General features: G+C 36.9%; 1 protein-coding gene across 3 annotated transcripts in view; it reads left to right on the forward strand.

The window, feature by feature from the left end:
- The window catches only part of LOC134529137 (trehalase), a 469230-nt gene that overhangs the window by 340135 nt on the left and 111725 nt on the right, over positions 1 to 17370 (forward strand). For all 3 annotated transcript variants that reach the window (XM_063362910.1, XM_063362908.1, XM_063362909.1), the window contains exons 3-5: positions 7533 to 7666; positions 9617 to 9957; positions 11044 to 11259. In XM_063362910.1, the coding sequence (XP_063218980.1) occupies positions 7533 to 7666; positions 9617 to 9957; positions 11044 to 11259 (691 nt within the window). The remainder of the gene's footprint in view (positions 1 to 7532; positions 7667 to 9616; positions 9958 to 11043; positions 11260 to 17370) is intronic.

A 17370-nucleotide genomic window follows, 5' to 3' on the forward strand; every position in this document is an offset into this window, starting at 1 on the left:
GACCGAAACGTCGGTGAATTTAATGCCAAGAACACGGCTACAACCCAGAAGCCAAGCTACTTCAGACATTGGCCGTGAATGCCTGCGAAAATTATTCTTGATAGCTTCTTGACATACTTAGTCGAATATTCTTCTGTTGCCTTCAGAGCCTTCTTACTGTAGAACATTTCACTGTGCTTTCTGTAGCTTGTGAACTTCACGATGATTGGGGATGCTGATCCTGCTTTCTTTTGCCCGACATGATGACTGCGATCGATGTTTGCGAGGTCTAGAGAGAAGACAATCTTTTTTTGAAAAACTCAAAACTAGATCACCAATCGTTTCTCCCATTTTTTCTTCAATGCTAAATAATCTTAGATTAGAACGCTTTTGAAACTGTTCCAAATCGTCAGTACGTTGTGTTGTGTGTACTCTTTCTGTAGAACTAATACTTTTTTTTCTCAAGTATATGTATTTCCTCCTTAAATTCTGTAAGAATATTTGTGTTGAATGAGATAGTCTCTTCTAATGATGCAGTCACTTTCTTCGTTAAAATGTCCTGTTGCTGACTCGGCGATACGTTTGACTATGTCACTGTAAAGATGATAGTTTCTCAAGTGTGCTACGTGCAAGCTCAGCACTTTGTTGTTTCTCAAGTGTGCTACGTGCAAGCTCAGCACTTTGTTCACCCCCTCGACCTTCGCTGCTTTCTCATTCGACGTGCCGTTAAATTTCTGGAGTGCTGGGGCACGTTTTATTAAACATACTAGTGAATAATTCTCCTGTTAAGACTTCTTCAACGCCAAATTAAGCTAAATCACTTGCGCCAAACACAGGGAAAATATAATCTTCAATACACTTTTAATACCGCCTACACGAGAACTTCTCCGGGAAAAACAAGACTTCACGCTAGCTGGTGTCCGCCATTACAAATCCTCAGACACGAGAGATATTAATAAAACCATAATTTTATGTGTAATCATTATTAATTTAACGTATTTACAATTGCAATTAAAAAGCTGTTACGAAATAACGTGATATTCATTTGCGAGTTTAATCGCATTCACGTTTCGTTATTAATTTTAACATGTTTATGTCTGTCTGACAGATAGACTTTTAGTCTTTTGTTTATTACAATCGGACCTATGGTACAAAAATATACAATTAAGTTTTAGCGACGCGTAATATCGGTGACGAGTGGCCTAGTGCGTTGGACGTTACTTTTCGGCAGTTTCCCGAACTTTTACACCACGTCTCTCCACCTTCGCTCAGCGCTAGCGCTTTGTTGACACAAATGGTAGACGAGAGAAAAGGGCCGTTTATTGGTTAGAGGGGGTGAGGAGGGGGTGGAATTCCCCAAAGGCCGGGAGGGACCCCGGTTGAGTTTCGAGATTTTTTTTAATGCTTGGAATACACTCGTTATCCGGGTGAGAGCGCGGGTGTCACGAATGTGCAGAGCTCGGCTCGGGTGACGCTTATCCCGCGCCGCGGTGTTGCCAAGTCGTCAGTTGCGCGCTGTCCGCTGTCTTGTGCCACGGCTTCCTGCCTCCCCGGCTTCCTCTCGATAGCGCACTCCACCGGGAGCCGTCACTTACGCACACGTTATTTCACATACTTTCTTATTAAAACAATCGTCAAATACGGTAACTTGTGCTGCGAACAATTTATTGATCTGTCATTTTAATACTATTTTTAAAGTGGCTTAACTTGCGGGAGGTTCTGAGCTAAAATCTGGGCCCAGGTATGATCCTGTTCGTCTTCAAATATAATTAAATCCCACCATAAACTGAACACGAATACTGTTCTTTTTAACGAAATATCTTATATATGAAGTAACAGGCTGTGGTTCACTAGAACAGTTATTGCAGCTGCGTCTGTTCACAGATAATATACCTGTGCAAAAGGTATATTCCAAGCCAATGCCGGAATAAATATGTTCGAAGTAATAACCTCCTTGATGGAAATACGGGGAGGGGAAGAGAAATAGCGAATAAATTATTCAGATAACTGTAAGACTGTAGTTTTTCCGTCATGTTTGTTACAATTATGAACTTCCAGTGTGTACTTTATTGTTTAGTTTGGTCGTTCCATCTGTTGAATATTATGTATTACCTTTCATGTGGATTTCTACGCAGCCATTTTTTTTGTGGCATCTCTTGTCTGAATAATTGCGTCATAAATATAACTTTTAAATTGAAATTTCGGCTGTGCATTCAGCCATGAATAGACCGCATGCAGCAACTTAATCATAGACTTTGGTAGCCATTTCATAGACTTCGTAACGGGAATAACATTTAAGTATCTGCTATGAATAGACTCTACCCCACAGTATGCATCGTTTTACTGACAGTTTTGTAGCCACGATAGACAAAATACTGCAGAAAAACAATCGCCTGTTCAGCATCATTGAATCAAGGCCACGAACGTATTTTGAGAATAGTAAATAAACCTGAACTAAAATGTTACTCAAGGGGAAAAAAGGTTGCTGGTAGAAATGAAGAACCTTGAAATTGAAGGCTTGCAAACAATACAAAGAAAGGTGATTTTTACGTGACAGCAGTGGCTGATTTAATGAAAAAAAAAGGGGGGGGGGGGCATGCTTCCCCCCCCCCCCCCAAGGATAAAATATGCTCTGGATAATAAGAGTTCTGAAGTAACAAACAGGTATCATACTAGGTCCAGACTAATGGTGCCCCATCCAAAAGTCAAGCCAGGGTCCGCCCCTGCGTGTCAGTTTCGGTATTTTTCCAAAATTTCTATTTGTGTGATTCTATTTTTTATATTTATATATTCCGCACGCGCTCACGTTCACGCTCACGTTCACATTCACGTGCACGTGCTCACGTTCACGCACACGCACACGCGCTCACGTTCACGCGCACGCGCACGCGCTCACGTTCACGTGCACACGTTCACGCGCACGCGCTCACGTTCACGCGCACGCGCTCACGTTCACGCGCACGCGCTCACGTTCACGCGCACGCGCTCACGTTCACGCGCACGCGTTCACGCGCACGCGCACGCGCTCACGTTCACGCGCACGCGCTCGCGCGCACGCGCTCACGTTCACGCGCACGCGCTCACGCGCTCACGTTCACGCGCACGCGCGCACGCGCTCACGTTCACGCGCACGCGCGCACGCGCTCACGTTCACGCGCACGCGCACGCGCTCACGTTCACGCGCACGCGCACGTGCTCACGTTCACGCGCACGCGCACGTGCTCACGTTCACGCGCACGCGCGCACGTGCTCACGTTCACGCGCACGCGCGCACGCGCTCACGTTCACGCGCACGCGCTCACGCTTTGAAGTCCGAATATGACGCCCTGCATGTGTAATTTGTAACCGAAACTCATTAAAACTATGATGATCATACCTATATGTTCATAAATGAACATTCCCATTTTAATTCCCCAATTAGAGTAGACGAAAAAAAAATCCTAAACATGGTTATGCCTTTTTTAATAACTGTTCGGAACTGGGAATTATTTAAATATACAGTTTTATTTTGTTAGTATTGTGTGACCATATTGAATTATCACCCTTGTTGGCTATGCATTAGTATGATTATCCTTACTTCTAGCATAGAAAAAAAGGAGGGGAGAGTTTTTTTATATGTCTTAATGCTGGTTTTATGTGAACTTGACCTTAACCTCTGGCATGGCCCAACTGTAAGTTGAACCTTAAATGTAATATAATAGAAAAAAATATGTTGTGCTTACTATTTATTTTGGATGAAATATATTCTGAATAAAGCCCCAACATTCCATGGTTTTAATATTTATTATGAAGATGTTTTCCAGATTTCATAAAATAAAAAAATTATAAGAAGCAGTTATTTTATGTAAAATTTATGCAGAATTATTTTATTAAAAACTTAAGTGTCTAAGTTATGGCCTTAAATTCTTAATTTGGTAACTAACACTGTAAATTATGTATGAAAACTATATTTAAATGAATAACATAGCATGCAAATGTAAGTCCTGACTTTGCCCATTGTCAAATGTGTAGATGGCCCAGATCAAACTACAAAGTGTACAAATTGTGTAATACAGTGCATGCTGGCATTCAGTTCATCAAGCAAAATGCTTACCATATTAAGCTTTATCTTGCAAAGTTGTGGGTTTTAAAAGGTACTGACAGATGGCAGTACTTATTTTTCATTTCTCATAGTACGGTGTCTCTTACAAATGCTTATGGCAACTACCTACATTTTAATACAAAAATAGTGATGACATGTTAAGTTAATAAAAATAGCTTTAGGTTTGTATTATATCAAGCATAAAGTTATTCAAAACTCATTTTTAATTTTTGGCCAATTCAAATTGCATGGAAGTTTTGAAAATAATGTCAAGAAAATTAGAAATATATATTTATGGTTTTTCGTGTCTGAACATTTAGCCAAATGCTGGGATAGGGTTTTTTCATGTTGAATACTTTAAAGAAGTTCTGCCTCTCTTCACAATATCTCTTTCAGACAAAACCATACCTAACATTTTGAAGAGAAGTAAATTGCTAGGTATATATGATAAAAAAAAATAGAAACAGGTAATGTAGGTTTGTGTTTGAGTTTGTTCTGGGTGTGGTAATATTGCTGGCATCTTTCATGATCCAAGTTCGTTTTAAATAACTTGGTGGATATTGAATAAAAATATTTATGTTTTTGTATTTAATGCTTGCTTTTGCAGAGGTTCAAACTAGAGACCATAATTTAACTACAATTATTTTTATTAATTGTTTACATAGATATTGAAAGATGCAGACATCCATATTGCATGAGTAATAACTTTTCTTTTAAGTTTTTGGTTTTAATTAAATTTGAATTTTTTTAAATCTTTGAAAAATAATAAATATTATATGAAATTTCTGATTGTGTATAAAATTCATAATTGAAGCTTAGAACTTTAGCTGTATGAGCTATGCTCACAAGTGGAAATGTGAAAAGATTTAAAGTTTTAAATTTTTTAAAAATCTTGCTGTTGTGTCTTCTCTATACAGCTCCCAACCCGCTGTTATTGCTTCCACTGCTCTCATACATGCCATCCTAACACCCCCTCCCTCCGATAAAAACACATTCGTACAACCTCACAAGCAGCCATCTTGCTCTCAGCTTTAACTCACAGGCCTACCACCCTCTCTACAATTAGTGTAAATATTTTTATTTTTTGTTTATATTTTGGTATATGTAGGATAGTGAAACCTTCATTCACATCTATTTTAGTTAAGTATGAGTGAATATTATATGAGATCACATTTATCATTATCTAGTAAACCTTCTTATGAAAAAAATATTGATCAAAATTAATATTATATAATTTTGTTTTAAAGAAAACTATGTATCCAACATACGTAATATTAATTTCCTTTTTATACAAAGTTTTTAGTATTGTATTAGAGTGCTCATTTGCTACCTAATTTTTTTTTCTTTGGTGGGTATGTGTTTGCAATCCTTCATTACTTCTACTGTAGTCAGTTATGATTGTATTTACATAGAAAATTCCAGGAAGAAATAAACAGTTATCATGTTAGGCCATTTGAACAGATATTCTTGAGGTAGTAGTTGGCCTCCCTGCAGCCTGAGTGGGGTCCTTGGTACCACAGCCGGGGCACAGTTCTTTGTGAGAGGGGGTGGGGGACAACTCAGGCTCATGACCCACCGACACACAATAAATATTAAAGGATTTCCATAAGGTTTTATTCTAAGGGATGCATTCGTTAATGATATTTAACTAAGAATGTCAGGCTGACACATTTGTTTCACTGTAATCATCCTTGGCTCTTAAAATAGTGGTAAATTTAAATTGATGCCCATCTAATACATGATTTGACTTCTTTTAAAATAGTGACTATAAATAATTAAAATAAATAATTTATACTCAATTATTGACTAAAAAGGATTTTTAAATAATAATCTGTTGCTTTCAGGCACACATGTAACACGAAAATCAAAATAAATTTTTCGGAAACTTTTTTGATGCCTTCATCATTGAGGTGCTACACAGTATTTAATGTCAACTTTTCTTGCCCGTCTCTTTCAAGCTGTTACACTGTTGAGTATTTTGAGCATCACTACTAAGGCGGTCAGCTCTTTCACTGAGAGACACGTGTTTGTTTTACGATTGCTTCCACACAAAAGCAGTGTATTTAAGCATCCTACGTCATGACTACTGGCTCCACTTCTATCAGTTTTTTTGGTCACAGAACTGGAATAAGTTTTTTTACTGTTCGTACAACTTTATTAATTAGATAAAAATATTGAATCGTGTCCATAACACACCTGTCAAATCTGTCTACCTCAAATATATATAATATGAATAATCAAAAATGATATATTGAATAAAATTTACTAATAATTTGTAATTATTTACACAAAATTGTCCTATTTTTACAAAGTAATTCTTGACAGTAAATCATCTCAAAATATATTATGTAAGCTACTTTGTCAGGTGTCAGGTCATATGGGGTTCATACCACCAAATAATTATGGTTTTTCGTGGAAATTTGGACTGTTAAGCAACTTTTTTATTGTACACTAAATGTATTTGGTAGCAACCTTCACTGAAGCTGTGTCCGAATTCAAGTAGATAGTTATGTTCTCGTGACACTGTATTTATGTACAGTAATGTAATGTCACGCTGCTGCTCTTCAAGGGAACCTCACAGAACTTAGGACTTATTGAGTGAGAATATTTAAAACTTAGAATTACACTAGTTAGACTCACCAAAATGCAGGAAATTACAACTTAAAAACCTCATAATTTGAAACTTGCACAACTATCAAGTTAGAACCTCATAACTTAAAAAATTCTTTCTTGTGCATTTGTACACACAAAACAAATGTAAATAACACGTGCATTCTTTATTTGACTTGCCAATAATTCTGGCATTTCTTCAGTTCTGCAGTTTTTATTCACAAACCGCCTTAATCTGCAGTAAAGGCAAAAAAATTGTGCAAGAGTAATTTGACTATGTTACTAATCAATTTTAGTAAAAAAAAAATTTGATTTTTCTCTAGCATCCATGGCAGCTTTAAAACAATTTTTTGTACAACTTCCAAGGATTGGAACTTTAAGAATGAACTTATTATATTTGTATATCTGGCTATTATAGTCAATATTCTTTTATTTTTTTTTAAATTCTTTTCTTGGCAGCGGTTCAAACCACGTACCTCAATTTAGTGTTTAAAGAAGGGTTACTTTAATTTTTTAACAAAACACATTTTATTAAATATACGATAAGTTCAAATAATTTCAAATGGCCTCACTTGGATAAAAATGATATAACTTCATCATTGATCAACATTTAAAAAAAAAATTTTGTTTAAGGTTTTTTAAAGATCTACATTTCATTTTAAGCATTCTAGGCATACAGTTGAATAACATTCAGCTTGATAGCTGTTTACCCTATCCCATTCCTGTTAGTTGTGCCCGAGAAACAAAATCACACTGTGGATGTGCTAAGGGATTGATTTATTAAACATTTGATCATTATGTATTAACAAATTTGTGTAAATGTGCAGTTGGTTTGTTTGTCAGAAAAGTGCACATGTTTCAGGGAAGATTTCCAAAGTGCTATGATATTCAAGACTGACGACGAGAAGCAAAACTTTTACTCGGAGCTCAAGGCGGGAGCGGAATCTGGGTGGGATTTCTCAAGTCGATGGTTTATTTTAAACGCTACCAATAAAGGTTGGTATCTGGATACTAGTTATTAGAGAATTATTTATCTTGTACAATTAGTTTAAGCATACATAATATTTAAGTTACGTATCTAAAATATCACAGAGTTCATCCGCAGAATTGAACATAATGCACCCATAAAGTAGTTTTGATGCTTGCTTTGTAGTTAAACTCCTGGCAAAAAATTTGATCACTTGCAGACAAAGTAAGTATGTAATTTTTTTGAAGACAACTATTATAAAATATAGTGTCATGGATATGTGTTTGTTGGGTTTTTATTCTGTAAATGGTTAACAAATGTAACACAATGAAACAAAAAATTGTGTAGATAGAGTGCCCTGTAACTAAACAAATTTTTATTAAGTGTTTAAGGAAAAACCATGCTTCAAGTATAATTTCATACATACTTGGAGGCACAAATTTGTTATTGAATCAACTGCAACCTCTTTGTTCCTGCTGTGGAACATGCAAGGAAAAATATTGCGACAACATTTCGAGCAATACATATTCATTTTTATTTCCAAAAGTGGAAAGCCGTGATGTTTTGACGGAAGGGCACTCTTATCATAACCCCACAGGGTCCTGATGGTGGCCAAAGTCCATGCGCCCTTAATCAGGGTAGCATTGGCTGTATATAAGGGGATAATATGCACTTTCATCAGAGTAGTTGTCTCATTGGTCTGTCTCCCAGACAGGAAGCACTTTTTCATGGCCACAAGGGCCCAAACTACTGCAGATGCGCAGCCATTTTGCTCTAGTAACACTCACGTGAAATTTGATGCCTTTCATTATTTTGCATTATGCCAGCTACAAATTTCTTAATTTAGAAGTATGCTGTTACATTGTCATAAGAATTTATATCTAGCATTGTTTTCCAGCTCTGGATTTACTATTTCTCCAATAGTAGCTTCCTTTGGCATCATACCTATTTTGGCCTTTGATGGGAGATGCTCATGATTAGCTTAACTCTCCCTTCTTTGATAGCTACCTCACCCATGTAATATTTTTAGTTTGGCCATGTTTTTCTAAATAACGTGTAAGTATCTGGAATATAGATTGACTCTTCTTTGGTGGTAAATGATACCATCCCCTGTAACTACGTAATTGTCCAAGGAGTCCTCGGCAGCTGTAATTGCTAACTAGTCGTGCTCTTGTGGGTAGGGTGGTTGGTTCAGTCTCAAAACCTCAGCATGACTCAAATTAATGATCACAGTTGCTACCCCAGGTGGTTTGGAGCAAGCACACTATAAGCCTGTATGCATAACTGTGTAACGTGAATCATATCAAAGAAACAAATATTTGATCAAAAAATGTAATTTAATGAATTTTGGTTCTTTTCAAGATTTCAATAAATTTCTGTTGGTTCTTTAAATTTATATACTACATTGGTGAAAACATTTTAATACTAATGTAACATGTATTAGTTTTTGTAAGTCTTTACAGTGTATCATATAAAACTTTGAAAGTATTTTGACAATGTTATATAATAATGTAAATTATTCATCTGAGGGTTAAGAATTAGTTGTTTTATTCTTGGAATTCTTGGTTAAAAATTTTAAAATTTTATATTTTAATTTTTAAAAATTTATAATCATGCAATAAATTCACTGTTGGTACCTACCAATGAAGGTTTTAATCGCATTTGCTGAGTTTAGAAATTAGAACCCTGCACTCAAAAGAATGAAAAACCAAAATGAAATTATTTTATAAAATACAATTTGAGGGAAGATAGATTTGATAGCTATTATTGTGTCCGTGTCCATTGTTTTTGTCCTTTGTCTCTTGTTTGATTGTATCTTATTTCATGTGGTTTTTGTTCTTGTATCCTCGTGCACACCGTAGCAACCTCCCTGCGGGGGTGGTGTGCATGTCACAACTGTAAATAAATAAATAAATAAAAGTTAAATAAATTTTAATTCCAATATTTTTTTTGTACTTAACAGAGTGATTGTTTCACAGGCAACCTGACAAACCTGAAGGTGCGCTCAATCATTCCGGTTGACCTGAATGCCATCTTGTACTGGAACGCGAAGATCCTGTCGTCGTTCTACCACCGCATCGACATGCCGGACAAGGCGGTGGAGTACATGAACGTGGCCCAGGATTGGCTGCAGGCGGTCACGGATGTGCTGTGGCACGAGGAGGTGGGCGCCTGGCTCGACTACGACACGCTGAACGAGGTGAAGCGAGACTACTTCTACCCCACCAACATTGCGCCACTGTGGACGGGCTGCTACCACCCGGCCAGCACGGGAAACACGCAGGTCGCCAAGATACTCAAGTACCTGGACAAAACCCAGGTACCCAATTCCACTCTCTCAACATTCTCAACAAAATGTCAAGTACTTAGCAAACTGTTATTTTACTATCTCTAAGAAGTAGTTTTCATCACGTTTTATTTAATCCATTGAAGTGAAATATTTTTTAAAAATATCATTCTTCACATTAATGTTTTTGTTAAAAAAACAACTTAAGTATTTGCGATTGGTTCACATAATATGTAGGCCAAGTACAATTTTTCTAAAGTTTTATTCCCCTAGATAGATGTTCAGAAAGAAATCAATACTGAAAACCCCTAAATGCCAGTGTAGGCAACAGCGTTATTAGTGTTCTAGCACTATTCATCCTTGACAGTTTTCACTTGCTGCTGTGTCACATATCTCACTGTTGCACCAATTCTTTCTTCTGTGTCACATACATAACCAAAATAAGTACAATTTTCAGTAGCTAGGAACTGTAAAATCATAAATTTGTTTCAAGTCATTGACATGAAATTGTGTTCAGCAAATACTAAAAAATTTATCATAAGTCGTCATTGTATGGGTTTAGATTTGCCTGTTTTCTATTTGTGTTTTATTTTTTTTTTCATCGAGTAGCATTGCTGACCATTAGGTGTTTTAATTGTTCTGTTGGCTGTGTGAAAGTAACTTGGGAAGAAAGAATACTGTCATCACATCTTTCACCACGTTGGTTTACTTTATCTTGCCAAGATGACTGGTTGTTTAAAAAATACTTTTAGTTAGGGTCGGAGCAGGGGCGCAACAACTAAATTTCCAAAAGGGGGGGGGGGGAGGGGGCGGCAATATACCTTTTTATAAAGAATCATGGATCCCCGCTATTGAAGCGGGGGGTCCGGGGGTCCTCCCCTGGGAAAATTTGTATTTCAAGGTGGAAAATGGTGCTATTTAAGCAGTTTAATTATCTAAAAATTGATTACACAGCACTTTCTTTGCCCCCGTTTGCCCCCACTTCAAGGTTTCAGAAGGGGGGGGGGGAAATACCCTTGGCCCCCCCCCTCCACCCTGTTGTTGCGCCCCTGGGTCGGAGGTATGTTTGGAAGGTCGGTTTGAAAAGTCTGAAGGTGTGCCTGGCGACCTGTGTCGCAGGTGATGATCAACCTGGGCGGCATCCCGGCCACTCTGGAGCACTCGGGCGAGCAGTGGGACTACCCCAACGCCTGGCCGCCGCTCCAATACATCATGATCCTGGGCCTGGAGGCCACGGGCGACGACTGGGCCAAGGAGCTGGCCTTCCAGATCTCGGAGAAGTGGGTGCGCTCCAACTACAAGGCCTACAACGAGAGCCTCGCCATGTTTGAGAAGGTACCCGTGCGCTTATTACTTCATCCGTCTGTCACCGTCCGTTCATCTGCTTGCCTCGCGATCCCTCTTTGGAGAAACACTTCTGTCTTCTTGGTTCGAATATGTAACTTTAAAATGTGTTCAAACACAAGTTAAAAATGTGTGCTAAACAATTAAACTAATTTCAAAAAAATTAAAATAATTAATACTGTAAAAACGTTTTGGAGGTTAAAATTTTGTCTACCCGTTGAAAGTTAGTGTGCCGAGGTTTTGACGGATGGACAAATGTAAAAATAAGGGCTCTGTGATCGGCTTGAAAATACGTGATTTACGGACAGGTGAGAGATGGATAGATGCAACTGATTATTGTGAGTGTATCTTTACTCATATAGGTTCCCCATTGGCTTTAAATGTGGTGAGGGTCACAGTTTGAATGTCAACAACCCACCAATTAAATTTTAGCAAATTTAAAATTTATTAATTAACTAAAATTTATCAGCACAGAGTTCTTGACCTTTAAGAAAAACAGTGAAGGACGAAATGAGATAATATTTGTCAACATTTTAACTTTTATGGATTATAATTCACTCTTCTGTGAAATAATTTCTCTCCCAAATTCTCGTTTACTTCCCTCTCCGTACTTCCTTTATTTTTTATTCAGAGTGGCAGTACTGGCAACAATGTATTTGCTAGCTCTTTATTTCAAGCTACAACTTTTGACATAAGTACATAAGATGATTTTTGTTAAATGCGGGAGTTAAATGTCATTTTCTTCTTTTTACAACTAGGACAATTGTATGGTTAAAAAATGCAATAAAAGGGATTTATTGAATACAATTAGGGAAGTAATGCACAATTTTTTTTAGAGTATTATTTTTTAACATTTAAAAATCATTTAGAATTTCTAAGTTGGATATACACATTCATCAAGTTGAAGAATTTGAGTGTCTTAACATTCTAAATTATTAATTCACTCACTCTTATGGAAATAAAAATTGTTCTTTAAATCATTGATTGTGCACAGTAGGTACTATAAGTAAAGACTCGGCCTACACTCTTGAGAGTGAGTGTTTGGTGTGTGTTTGACATGGCCGCGGCTAGTCCCTGTTATAGTGGCACGTCTCCGGCTGCTCAGGGGCGGTAGAGTAGGGTTCGTGCCTCGTGGCCTAAGGGATCTAGCCTGCCCAGGATGACTTCAGGAAATAAAAGTCAGGATGAAGTTTCCCGGTTTTATGTACGATAAAACACACCCTTTGCATGGGGCTACCGCGGTCCCGCCTGTGGCAATCTCAATAAGGGCGATGCCCGGTTCTGCGCACACTGCAAGGGGCTTCCCACCCGTACAGTAATCGCGACCCCCCAGATAGTTAGGATGTAGCGTCTGTGTGACGTCTCTTGCGGTATGATACCAAGAAAAGCGGCGCTGTAGCTGTGCGTCCGAAACCTATGGCTTTAATAATAACCCTGACACTGACACAATACGACTAACTAATAACTAACACATGGCAACTAGCGTCCGGCACGAGGGCTCACATGTAATTGCGACTACAAATGGATAAAAAAAGAAACAATAAGAGCTATTATTAATATCCAGGAAGCGCTCCTAGACCGCGTCCCGCGACCAACACAGATTGGATAGTGACTTGCTGCGTTGCCGAGACTGGCCTCACCCGAGCTGTGGAGCGACATCTCCCGCGCCCAACTCCCAGCGTCTCCCGAGCGCGACCTTGACTCCCCTCCAACTCGAGCCCGTGGAACACGCGGATTGGCCACAGGCGGAGAACCACGGCCTAGGCGCCCGGTGAATAATACTAATAAAATAAATAATAAATAATATGAACTATAAAAACAAATAAAATATAAAGTGAAATACAATACAAAATAAGTACCTGCAAAAGAAAACACAAGTCTACACTGCATCCTCGCGAGTAGAAACACTTCCGCGAAGCACCACTCGGCAGGAGAAGCCATTGGCGTGACATATAGGCCTGTAAGAGTTAAGGAGGCCTTTGGGGATGTTGTCAGATAAGTAGCATTGGTCCAGCTGAAACTATAAACTCAAAACCAAGCAGACTTATTTTCATGTTTTGCATATGTCCCCAATGTTAGTGCATTGTTTCCTAATATGACAATCAAAATCATTTTGCATAAATAATGATGAGAGTGTTTTATCTTTGGTGTCCCAACAAACCATTATTTTTGTTTAAACTGTCAAAATTTTATTTTGTAAATTTACAATTCATGAACTTGCTATCACTTTTATTAAAAAACTAATACATATGAAGTAATTTAGGTAATAACTTATTGTACTATCTACCGTATATTCCTTATAAGGTAGGAATTTGATTGCAAATATATTTTTCGTAGTATATAATTCTTTTTTGTTAATTTGATACAAAGGTTTAAGTATTATGTTCTGTAGTTCATGCTTATAACATTTTTTTAATAAAATATAATTGATGGGTGTTTGTTAAAAAGATACCTACTATTTCCACTTCCAAAGGTTTTTTTTTTTTTTTTTTTTTTTTCCAAAATGTTAATGTTTAACCCTTTTAGTGCCAAAGTCCGATAAATCGGCCTTGCCTTGTGCGAGAATTGCCAGGGCCGAAAAATCGGCCCGATTTTTTTTCCGTTTTCAAGACAGGTTTTTGTTACTAGCAGCGCATTCTACCTTTCTCTAATGAAGTGTCCTACTATCTAGTTCCTTTTTCTGTAAACAGGTAGCGTATGTGCCCTACTATTTAGTTCTTTTTTCTCACAACAGAGAGTATGAGTGTCATACTGCTGGACATCGCACAGCGTAAGAAACCGCGTTTTGCTGCATTTTTTATTCTAAAGAAACACTTTTCCTTTTGGAAAAAAATTGTTTCTTTTGTAAATTCTTTATTTTAATTCTTTTATAAATATCATGAAACTGTTTTCCAGAAATTTCTACAAATGTATATTTTTCAAAGTTATGACAACAATGGTTCATTTATGTAAACGATATATGTAACTACCAGTTTCGTGGATATTACAAATTGCGTAGGATTTTATACCGTTGGTTATTCTGCGTTGAAAATTATTATTGTAGTAGTCATAGTAAACACGTTTTCCCGCCTATTTCTCAGTGGAAAGTGATGTTACTCTGTTTCAAACTAATACTACCGCGAAACTTTGTGCGATCAAGGCTTTTGTTTTCGTTTGCGTAATAATGTCTCGGAAAAGAAGTTACATTGCGGGTAAAGATGACAAAGAAATGCTCGACTATTTTTATTCGCTCGATAGTGATATTTGTGAAAGTGATACAACAAGCGACAACGATACAAGTACTGATGAGGAAGAGCATTTACCATCTACTTCAAACACACCGAGACTTACTCCTGTGGCTGCGGATAATTATATTCCAGCCGGTGCATCACTTCGTACGAATTCAGGCGATAGTTCAAGTGATTCGTCGGATGAAAATGAACAGACTGACTTAAATAATATAATCTGGTCTTCTTGTGAAAACTTTTCACCACCAAAACACAACATACCCCAGTTTTTAGAAAATGCTGGACCAAAACATTTACCCCCTCGAAACTCGAAGTCCATAGCATATTTCCAGCTAATGTTTACTTTTTCCTTACTACAGCTTCTTGTAAAGGAAACCAATAGATATGCTCAGCAGTTTTTATCACAGAACAAGGGTAAATTAGGTACAGGTTCAAGAGCTATTTCTTGGAAAAAAACTTCAGTTGTTGAAATGAAAGCATTTGTAGCATGTATAATAAATATGGGCCTCATAAAAATGCCTACACTTTCCTCATATTGGTCTACTGTTCCTTCTCGCAGCATGCCATGGTTTCGAAAAATGTTTTCTCGCAATAGATTTCAACTACTTCTAAAATTTTTCCACCTATCGGATAACAAAAACCTTGGTCTACCAGGCGAATCAAACTATGATCCAGAAGGAAAATTCAAGCCAATTATTGACCACGCAAATAATGTTTTCAAGCACCACTTCACTCCATACCAAATGCTGAGCATTGATGAAAGTTTGGTCGGAACAAAGAGCCATACTTCATTACTTCAATACCTTCCCAACAAACACCACCATAGATGGGGAATAAAATTTTGGATGCTATGTGACAGTACTGTCAATTACTGCATGGGATTTTATGTATACCGTGGTGCTAAAGATCAATTAGATAAGACTAGCATAAAACTATATGGTCTTGGGTACACTGTGATAATGAAGCTATTATCAGGTGTGAATTTACTACGAAGAGGTTATCACATTTTTGTTGATAATTTTTTTACAAGTGTACCAGTTGCACAGAAACTCTATTCTGAAGGTACTTACCTTACTGGCACTGTTAGGCGGAACAGGAAGCATCTACCAGCCGAATTACACAGGCAAAATAAATTTCAGGTTGGGGAGAAAAGGTATTTCAAAAGTAATGAACTGCTGTTATTGGCATATCGCGAAAAGAAATCTCAAACAAAACCAGTAATTTTACTACCAACAAATGGAAAAACAGAAGATGTTCAGTGTACTAAAAAACGGCACGGACTAGAGAGAGTGCGTGAAAAACCAGAAATCATTCACAAATACAATAAATACATGGGTGGTATAGACACAAGTGATATGATGCTGTATTGTTATCTCGACGAAAGAAGGTCATTGAAATACTGGAAAAAAGTATGTTTCAATATATTTGGCCGTATGGTACTCAACAGTTATATTTTGTACAAAATGAATACAGATGGTAACATTCTGACAAGATATGAGTTCGTCTCTGCTGTAGTGGACAGTCTCGGGAAAGAGTGGCTAGAACAGCAACACCAACAACCTGGTGACACTAACGAAAGTGTGGCGTCATCAGGAATTCTGAAACTGCCATTGAAGAAAGAAAAAGAATGTTGTGTTTGCAGTGTATCGAGTAAACGTCAGGGAGGAAAAAGAAAGCGTTCAAGGACAGTTTGTGCAAAATGCCATGAAGGATTGCATGGTGTTTGTTTTAGTAAACACAGCTGCTAGGACCAGTGAATATGTATTTGACTATAGTTGTGATGGATTTATCGTTGTTGTTATCATGAACTACCAATTAATTTTATATTTTTAATTGAAAAAAATGTGATAATGCAAAATGCTGATCAAACCAAGACAATTTTTTTCTTCTAAAATTTGAAAGTCAGTTTCACCTAAATTTGTATAACGACATACAATAGCAATGCATATTTTTTTAATTAAATCGTTTACTTTTTAAATACATTAATAACAGACTTATAATTATTAAAAAATTATAAGGATTCAAAATACACTATATAGTTGGAGTTACGCTAAGAAAATATTTCATTTGTATTGTACACAGTTAGAAAAGCAATGTTTTTTTTTTTCAAAAAATTATTATTAGAATAAATATTGGAAAAAATTAAATTACTATTATACCATCATATAGAAAAACAATTAAATATTTAAAAAAAAATTCAAACCAAAGAATATTACTGTCAAAACTACCCCCTATCCACATTACAATCCATAAAAAAAATTTAATAATTATTTTTTTTTAATTTAAAAAACAACAAAAATAAAATAAGATGAAAATTTTTATGTTTAAACATGAGAAGTGACAGAAGAAAACATTCATCTATAAACAGTAAAAAATTTCATATTTATAACAGTAAAGGTTAAAAAGTTATTAAAATTAAACTCTAGAGATGCAATTTAGTTAAAAATGACCTGGCACTATTAGCACTACCATCCTAGTAGAGGCTGGCACTAAGAGGGTTAAACAACTATTCATTATATAGGGCTACACTGGATTCACATTGTAGTTCATAATAAATGTACCTGCCATAAAATATAATGTCTAAATTTGATGATATTCTATTTTGTTATAAATTTCATTACATTTTCTCCAATTTTTTTTAATTGATGAAAATAGCACATCTTGATCAGACCTAGTAGCGGATCCAGAGGGGGGGCTAAGGGGCTCAAGGCCCCCCTCCCCCCAAAAGCATCTGGGTCCACTATTGTTTTAGTGTTTGCCTTGATAAAGCCTAGCCTCAGCTGGGTCAAGCCCCTCCCAAACCAAAATCCTGGATCCCCCACTGATCAGACCCTCTCCAATTAGATGTATTAATGTTTAATAGTCAGTTGTGATA

Source organism: Bacillus rossius, chromosome 2 (assembly GCF_032445375.1).
Source record: "Bacillus rossius redtenbacheri isolate Brsri chromosome 2, Brsri_v3, whole genome shotgun sequence".
NCBI classification, from domain to species: domain Eukaryota; kingdom Metazoa; phylum Arthropoda; class Insecta; order Phasmatodea; family Bacillidae; genus Bacillus; species Bacillus rossius.